This window comes from Castanea sativa, chromosome 1 (assembly GCF_040712315.1).
Source record: "Castanea sativa cultivar Marrone di Chiusa Pesio chromosome 1, ASM4071231v1".
NCBI lineage: Eukaryota > Viridiplantae > Streptophyta > Magnoliopsida > Fagales > Fagaceae > Castanea > Castanea sativa.
In genome coordinates, this window is record NC_134013.1 from 33,378,102 (window position 1) to 33,387,943 (window position 9,842).

Consider the following 9,842-nt stretch of genomic DNA (forward strand, 5'->3'; position numbering starts at 1 on the left):
AGAGAAGCATTCATGAAGGGTGGGAGAGTTTTTCTAAGCACCTATCTTTTGTAGTGGGTGAAGGCACCCGCATCCGCTTCTGGCATGATGGATTGGGGATTATACCTTAAAAGATCTCTACCCTGAGCTCTATGTGTGTTCAGTTGCCAAGGATGCTTGCATTTCTGAGGTTTTGTGGCTTCCGAAAGGAGGTACACTACTAGAGTGTGGAATTTAAGGTTCTTTAGAGCTTTTGAAGATTGGGAGCTTGCTGCTTCTTTTTCTCTTCTTCATTTTATTTAACCTCATTCCTCGGGGGGGATAGGAGGGATATTCTTTGTTGGCGGCTCAAAGGCAATGGTAAGTTTGACACCCGCTCTTATTACCAAGCAATTCAGGGTTCCTCAAATTTTTGGTTTCCTTGGAAGGGTGTTTGGAAACTAAAGGTTCCTAAGCGAGTAGCTTTCTTTTTGTGGACAGCTGTACACGGTCGGATTCTCACATTGGATAATCTCATGATTAGGGGTCATCGCCCTTTGGTAAATCGGTGTTGTATGTGTTGTTGTGATGGGGAGTCGATAGACCACCTTCTTCATTGTACTGTTTCACATACCTTATGGACTCTTATACTTCAGGCTTTTGGTATTCATTGGGTTATGCCAAGATCAGTGACAGGGTTGTTATCTTGTTGGCATCAGTGGTTTGGGAAGCATAACTCGAATATTTGGAATTTGATTCCAGGGTGTTTAATATAGATTGTTTGGTTGAAACGGAACCGTCGCTCCTTTGAGAACATGGAGAAGACGTTGGATGAGTTAAAGGTTTTATGTCAGCGTAGCCTTTTTGAGTGGTCTCGTTGTTAGAGTTTTACTAATTCTTCGTCTCTTTCAGAGTTTATGTTTTCCCTTAGATTATCCTTCCCTTAGTTTTTCTTTCTTTGTCTCTTACTATTCATCATCTTGAACATCCTGTACTATTCTTTTTTTTTTTTTCTAATTAATATTAGTTCTTTGATTACCTATCAAAAAAAGAGATTGGAGAGGATAAGAGATGTTGGCCACCTTGTAAGAGTAAGAAGTTCATGGTTAGTGCATACTACCATCTTCTAGCTAGCCATAGTGAGCAGTTTTTCCCTTAGAAAAGCATTTGAAAGCAAAAGATTCTTTCTAGAATAGCTTTCTTTGTATGGGCCGCTGCCTTGGGAAAATGTCTAACAATTGACAATTTAAGGAAAAGAAAGGTATGCATTTAGAATTGGTGTTATATGTGCAAGTGTAATAGTGAAACTGTAGACCATCTATTCCTCATTGTTTGGTTGCTTTGGAGTTGTGGGATATGGTTTTTGGTTTATTTGGAGTTTGTTGGGTTACGCCAATATCTGTTGTTGAGCTACTTGCTTGCTGGCAAGGTCGATTTGGTCGCCATCGTAATGGAGATATATGGATGGTTGTTCCTCATTGTTTGATGTGGTGTATTTGGAAGGAAAGAAATAGTAGGTGTTTTGAGGACAATGAGCGTTCTATGTCTGATCTCAAGCTTCTATTTTTCAAAACCTTATTGGACTAGTTCTCTGTGTGGAGAAACCAACCTTTTTCTTCAATTTTGGATTTACTTGATTTATGTAATTTTTGTATTTGATATGTACACCCCTGTATACTCACTGTGTACTTGGGTGTCTCTTTTTTTTATATCAATAAATCTTTATTACTTATCAAAAAAAAAAAAGCATGCAACATTGATTAATGACCACAACCATTTTACGTGTCAAGAAATAGATAAAATCATTGTGCCAAGAGCATGGTAAGTGAAACTGATTCCTATAAAATTTCCATTAAGCAATGACCAATTAGGTTTCAAAAAAATAAAATTTCTTCCATTTTCCTAAAAAAATCTTTAATATGGAAACTATCTTTTACTCTACCAAACAGGCCCTAGTTGGTTGCTTGTAAGTAATTGATGGAAACAATCGAGCAATTTAACTGGGAAATGCTACATGCCTATCAGTCCTCTCCTAAAATTTCTTTTACAGAGGAGAACGTGAAAGTACTGAACTCTATCTAATATGGACCTGTATTGGCCAAAGAATAAGCCTTTCTAGAACTTCAAAGCTTGCCATACATTTGATGCAAGCAATGAAGAGTATGAGAATAAGCAAATATACCAAAAGATTCAAGAATTGTGGTCCAATTTCGATGTGGGGCCTTCTTGCACCTTTCATTGGCTACATTAGTTATTATTAAGTCTTAATATTAAGTTTCTTCAGGTTAGAAAGTTGTTGGTTCGGTTTTATTAAAGTTTTACTAATTAGGGGTAGTTGGTAATTTCCAGATTTTTCGGAATGGGCTGTACTAGAGACCCATCAGTCTTATTTCTCTATTTTGAGAACTTTATTTGATTAAGTTCTTAGTTACTTTTCTTAGTTATTAGGAGTCCTTATCTTTCTTGGAAAAGGTTATTCAGGAGTCCTAGTCATTTGAGGAAAGGGTTTAGCAATAGGCAAAAAAAAAAAGGCTTTATCCTCGTCAATAACATTCAAATAAAGAGATATCGAATTTATTGAAATTCCAGTAGCTTATTTTAAGTTTTGATGTGTGTGATTGCAGGATCCAATCTTTGTACCCTTAAACTTCAAAGCATATTCAAGAATTCTTCAAGACCTCATCAAGAACCCTAATTTAGTACTGAATTTATAAAGATCCTACATCAAAATTGGTATCAGAGCTTCTTTTATCCTGCATCAACACTTCATGTTGCTACATACTAAAGTTCAAATTCATTAAAATATTAAGAAATGATTAGTATTTAAGCTCTTCCTGTATATTTTTCTAGAAATTTAATTACTACAGAATATCAATGAACAAAATTACTGAAAATACTTAAAATGCCCTTTTTAGCTTGTAGAATCTATTCTTAGTTTAAGTCTCTCCTAATTAACTAGAATCAAAGAATCTGTATATCTGTTCTCCCCAAAATGGGAATGACCTATCAGCTAGGGTTCTGAGCTGACAATCAATAATCTGATGATTGAATCAAATCCTTGATTATAACTTTTTCTCATACTGGGACAGACTATAAAACTTAAAACTTCATGCCACTTTCTAACGTGCTTGGTTTTTGTCCCATTTGTGATATTATAACATGCTTCTAAATTGTTTATTCAACCATAAGCAAAAACATAGGATAAGGCCATGATTGGAAAAGGAAGGATATTTGAGAAGGGCTCCGGAGTTTCCAAATATTCTTCTAAAGAAAGGACTTCACCATGACATTAAAGGAAACACTTTAATCCCCCACCCCCACCCCCCAATGGCAAATAGTCAAAAGCTCAAAACCCAAGACAAGTCCTTAATTTTCAGTGAGGCTTTGGTTTTCAAATCTGCTTCTGATGAATGGAGACATATGTCCCAACTAATTTAACATTGCTTTTTAAAATTCTATTCCGAGTCAACCATGAAAAGAACAGATAGATTGCTTTAAGGAATTCATGAACTGACATCATTGCTATATTTTACCATTTTAATTTGAAAGTTCCAATTTATATTAATGGAAGAGCCTGTGGCCACAATTTTTATTTTTAATGAGTAAGTTACACAACTATCTTATGGGTCTTGAACCCACGACCTCACCCTCCATCCCATTATTACGAGAGAAGGAAATGCCGACTGAGCTTTAGCCCATTGGCAAGTCTATGGCCACAAATGCTACCAAAAAAAAGCATACCTACAAGTAGTAGCCCCATCATTCCATCCATTTTTAAATCAAAAGATGAATTCTTAGTTCCAACACAAAAGTAGAGCAAAAACAAGCAAACAACAAGGTAGAACCTACCTTTGCAACAGCTGCCTGCTTAGACTTGGTTGATCTAGATTTGTGCGATAACGCCCTAGACATGCGGGGAATCCCATCAGTGATTTCTTCCTGACTCAGTCCATAAGAAACTACATTTGTCTCCGAATAAGAATATGGATCTCTCAACTGCTTATCCCTTTCACCAACGGGGGATGGGGTCGAATGACTATTTATTTTAGCGGGCAATGCAGGAGACTGAAAAACCATTCCGGACTCATCATTTGCATGACCATTAGCATTTGGAAAGCTTCGACCAGGAGCATTATCTACAGTCACATCATTGACAGTGAATCTCGCTGTCCTCGAGCAAATCCCGCCCATTGTACCAATCACTGCAAACTATAATAGCTCACTTTTTATTCACAGAATCCATACAACAGCCAAGGAATTGGACTATTTACACGAATTAAGTTCAACCCTTGTATTCAGCAACTCAAAATTGAAGTAATCAGAAGCTTGTTCAATTGTCCACAACCAGGAATTCAATTACAACAGTTTGAAACTACAAAAATTAACTCCTTGTTCCGCTCATACAACCACAGTACCAATTCTGATCACCACTGAGCCCATTAGCTCATAGATCACCAAACTGTGAATCAAGAAAACATCCAACCCCATAAATCAGAAACTACCAATCAAACAGAAAGTAGGAATCAAAATTTGAAAAATTTTCAAAATACCCATCTCAATCCAAAAATCATTAGAACTTTTTTTTTTTCAAGAAGCAAAAATTGATTAAAGGGCGATCAAAACAAAGAAACCCAGAAACCAAAATTACATTTTTCAAACAAAGATTAGAACTTTAGATCAATCAATCACTACTAAGCATACCACATACATACATATAAATAGATAAAAGTTACAGAGAGAAAGAGAGGCTCACCAGTTAAAGAGAGAGAGAAGGGGATGAGTTTGACTTGGATCTGCTGATGATGGTGATGGTGATGGTCACAAAGAAAGATGAGGAAGCAGAGGAAGAGGAAGAGGAAGAAGAACCCAAAAACAGTGAACAAAAACAACCTTGCAATAGTCTCTCTGTCTCTCTCTCTCTCTCTCTCTCCCCTCTGTCTTTAATTAATTAAGGTCTTTTTATTAGTCTTTGTTTTTTTGGCTCTTTGTTTATGGCAGCACAGTAGCACTTGCACCTGTGCTTTTACTACCTCAATTTCCCCTCTCTAAAAACACTTCCAAATTTTCTTTTGAACAAAAAAAATAAAAGAATACTTCAAAAAAAGGACACATTGAATTGCTTTCTGTGGTCAAAACCCCAAATATCACACAACGCCAGCCAGCAGTAGCAAAGTCTTCTTACTTCTTAGTCACCCCTTTTACTATTCAATTCGGTTGTATCACCACTCTCACCACCTCCGCGTGCTATACACTCCCCTCTCCCCACTTTACTCATGAGACTCTTTCTTGCTAGGGTTTTTAAAAATGTGTTTCAACTTCACAACATTTTCATAGCAATTTTACTTACAAGTTTTATATGGTAAGTTGGTGATAGTTTTAATTTAGTTTGTGGACCCAAAATTGAAATTAGTTTTTTACCCACAAATAACAGCTTGTCACCTCAGATTTGTTGTGAAATTACTATTAAAATATCGTGAACGTAGCATTTTTCTTTTAAAAATTAATTAAAACCCCTTTTCTTTTACTACAGCATTTTCAAATAATTTATTTTCAAAATTTATCAAAATAAAACTATACCAGAGGGGCATTCAAAATTAAAAGCTCATGAAATTATTCTAACATAGATAAATAGTTTTTTTTTTTTAATAAGTAGGATAGGATTTAAACTTATGACATTGTTTCCTTATAATTACTCTTTACACTTTAACAATTGAGTTAATTGGAACTTATAACATAGATCATCAGATAATAAATTAAGGGTAAATTCCACTTACATACCCTGAGGTTTGGGTTAATACCAATTGGGTCCAAAACATTCCAAAATTGATCAATTTGGTTTATAAAGACTATTTAGTCCCTAAACAACATTAACTTCCATTAATTTCTCTCTCTTCTCTCTGTTACTCTTCTCTTTTCACTCCTCCCTCACTCTCTCTCTCCTCAGCTCAGCCACAACCACTCAAAGCAACTACAACAATAGCCACAACACAATTTTACTACCCATACAAAAACCTAGCCAAATCTACCCCAACAAAATCCAAATCCTCCAACACATAGAAAACTCACCACCACATCAAAACCCAACATCACCTCCACTACAAATCCATTCCTTATTGGAACCCACCACCACCATTCACTGGCCGCTAAACCCAACAACCATCTCTGGCCACAAAACCCAGTGACCACCACAGGCAACAAAACCCTACCAAACCAACATCAATAAAACCCAAATCCAAAATTTTCAATCACCACTTTGTAATCCATAACCACCTCATTACAAAACCATCCTAGATTGAAACACACAACCGCCTCCATTTCAAATCCACCCCAAATCAAACTCACCCCCACCACCTTAAACAACCACCTACCACAAAACCCAAATAAAAAAACTCTAGCCCACAATAAACCCACCACATATCGGAATCCACCACCACCAAAAAACCCACAACAAACCAGAACCCAACATCGACAACCAACAACCACCATAACCACGATCCACAACCAACCTAGACCACCAAACCCATGCACCACTGCCGTTGCCAGAGAGAAGAAAGAGATAAATGAAAATGGTGAGTTAGAGAGAGGAGATTGAGTCAGGTTGGAGAGAGAGGCCTGAGGGAAAAGAAGATTAGAAAGGTCAAAGTGACAGAAGAACAAAAGAGGTAGAAAGAGAGAGAGAGAGCAGAGACCCATTATGTTTGAGAAAGAAAAAAAAAAAGTAAAATGACTAACAAATGCTAACAGGGTTAGAGATTAAAATGTCTTTAGGGACTAAATTGGTCCATTTTGAAATATTTTGGACTTAGTTGGTATGCCCAAATCTCAAGGATATATTAATGGAATTTACCCATAAATTAATAATAGTAGGAAAAAAAAAAAGTTTCTAAAGTACAAAACTTAGTAGTGTCGCCTACTTTCTTTTCTTTTCGTTTTTTTTTTTTTTTTTGAAATATATAAGGTAAGAGAAGATGTACACTTAATCTTACTTAGGACTTCAATTTTGGATTTATCCCTGTGGTGGTCTTTTTTTGCGTCTTGGGCTAGATTGCTCCTGCTGTGCCACGTCCCTGTGATTCTAGGGTAGGAGAGTCAAGACTGGCCAAACTGAAACCCACCTTAGACCAACTTATGCACAAGTTGGGCCCCTCTTGTGTTGACGCATCTTAGCAGGAATCTTGAGTGTGTTCACATGCTCACAGCAGGAATAATTGTTACAAGTGTCATAATAGGAGGATACAATACAATGGAATAACTAAAGCATATTTAACTAAAATACTTTCTGCTAATAATAATACACGAACAGTTCCATAAAGAAAGAAGTATTAAAACACAATTACGGCAAGAATGGGTTAATAATGAGGTGTCATATTAATCATTAGCCAACCATGGCAAGGCAAAGAAAAGTAGTTTGTTAGAGGAATGAACTTGAATTCTTAGTAGACTCAAGCACAAAAGGGGAACCAGTCTCCAATGTGAGTAACCTTAAAGGGGAATCCTGTTGAAGAAGTTACCCACTTTGGAAAGACAGACCCAGATAACTTAATCTTAGATTCTTGACTTGTTAGAGAGTGGGCTATTGAGGGGGAGAGAAGTTAGTGACCTATTGATGCATGCTTTTACACCTATCACTCATGTTTTCTTCATTACTCTTAACTTTCTGTTTTTTTTTTAAAAAATATTCTTATACTTGTTTTTTATATTTTCTTTCCTTTTTCCTCCTCACTCTCCCATTTTTCTCCTCCATTCACTGTGCACATCTATGGCTTTTTGTAATACCTTTCGTGATTAGATTTGCCATCTTTACCCCTTAACCGCTTTTAGCCTGTTATGAGTGTCCTTTCAAGACTACCCACTGGTCTACCGGCTGGCCAGCCACCACCACTATACTGTGTTGGCTGTGCCACACCTTATTCTCATACAAAAGTGGTTTTGTTTTGTTTTTACTCCCCTTTTGCATTTCCATCCAGATAAGGGTTAATCATCTCCCTTACCAACCCCTATAGCATGCATCTAGTGGCTCTAACTCATATTTACCTCTTTTGAATGAGATGACATCCCAGCAGAACATTTCCCCCAAAAGAGCTTGAACGGGAATCCCTAAATAAGCTCCCCCTTCTCCTCATCGCTAAATCACATATTCTCTTACCTCTGACCCATGGCCTACCTCTCCTATATTAGCTAGGTACAGGTAAGTGGTGCTTAAGCCTTGTGTGCATGCCCCACTTCTATATGCGTCTGTTGTTTTTCTGGCTCTCACGTATTTGCCATTGCCTTCAGGCTTGCTTGATCCTATTGCATGCTCTAGTGTTTGTTTAACTTTTGCGGCGTGAATGAGTTCTTGGGTCTTCATTCCCTGCATCCCATTTCTTTTTCGAGCTGGGTATTACTTGGGTGTGGGCTTTCTTTTATCTAATTTAGCCCACATTCCCTTTTTATCCTTTGTTTGTGGGCTGGCTAGTATTCCTGTCACGCCACTACATTGTTCTTGCTATGGCATCATTCACCCATTTTTTGTCTTGTTATAATTTCTGGACTTACGGGTTGTAAAGTCTGTGTGAGAGACCTTGGCAAAGGAGTCCCTCTAAAAAAAGAGAGATTTTTGGAGTGCTTTTTAGAGCACCTCTCTTTTGGGTAAGTGGTGTGAAGTCGCCACTTATTTTTTATACAAAAAAAATGCAAAATACATGACTGAATTGCTTCGTTTCATTGATTGAATAAACAAGATACATGTTTGAAAAGTTGAACATTGCGTGGCTTTGGGTCCTAGTTACAATCTACCAAATAATTACATGGCTTTTTTGTCCTAATTACAATCTACCCAAAATAGAAACAAAGATAAAGCCTAGGTCTACCTATCCAAAGACACTAAATTCGAAGACTAAGTTACGGAATGGGAAGGTGGTAGGTACCCATTCCGCCCAGACAGAGTCTGGTCTTCTAGACTCTCGTGACCAATGTACCAATTTTATGCATATTATGAATGATATGTTGAACATGTGAAATAAAAATTAAATCACACAAATTTATTATGAACGAAGTCTCTTCTTTTGAAAAGAATCATATCTATTTTGGTTGATAGAAAAAATTGATTTTAATTTATCAAAATTCTAGATCTGTTTTGTAGTATGTAGAAAAAAGTGGTTTTAACTTTGTAAATATCAAATCTGTTTTGTGATGATAAAAAATGATTTTTTTTATAACAAAAAAAAAATCAAATCTGTTTTTATGTTGTAAAAAATAAAAAAGAATTTTTAAGAAGAGAGTTTCACTCATAATTTAAATTTATGCAACATGGATCAAATAAAACAAACACAAACACAAACACAATCATGTTTTGTCTTTTTCTTTATTTCAAAAATCTGCATATGTAAAAGAAAAATTAGATATGTATCTAAGGAAGATACAAATCAGTTTTTAATTGAAAAAAATTTAGATCTACATCTAATGAAGATGCAAATCTATTTTCATTTTAAGAAAAAATCAGATCTATATCTAATGAAGATACAAATCTATTTTTATTTTAAGAAAAAGTCAGATCTACATCTAATGAAGATGCAAATCTGTTATTATTTTAAGAAAAAGTCCGATCTACATCTAATGAAGATGTAAATCCATTTTTATTTTCAGAAAAAGATTTGTTTACATGCAGATTATTGACATTCAAGAAAGAGATTACAACAATCAAATAGAAAAATAATCATGTTGTAAACAAAACAATGGTGAATCAAACATTCATCAATAAAAAAAAGCATAAAAAGGATAGGGTGATAGAAATAACCTCTTGCATTAGCACTCTTTATTCTTGAGAGAATGTTTTAGGGTTCAAAAAAACTTATTCAGTTATCTTTGAAACCTAAAAACCCTAATTCTTGTAGCAAATTTCA

At 35.8% G+C, this 9,842-nt stretch overlaps 1 protein-coding gene across 1 annotated transcript in view; it reads right to left on the reverse strand.

Annotated features, from left to right (window-relative positions):
* Positions 1-5,000, reverse strand: part of LOC142616814 (protein PSK SIMULATOR 1) — a 29,565-nt gene extending 24,565 nt beyond the window's left edge. The window contains exons 1-2 of the mRNA XM_075789589.1: positions 4,712-5,000; positions 3,808-4,417 (exon numbers count right to left, since the gene is read on the reverse strand). Of these exons, the coding sequence (XP_075645704.1) occupies positions 3,808-4,149 (342 nt within the window). The 5' untranslated portion in view covers positions 4,150-4,417; positions 4,712-5,000. The remainder of the gene's footprint in view (positions 1-3,807; positions 4,418-4,711) is intronic.
* Between the last annotated feature and the right edge of the window lie 4,842 nt (positions 5,001-9,842).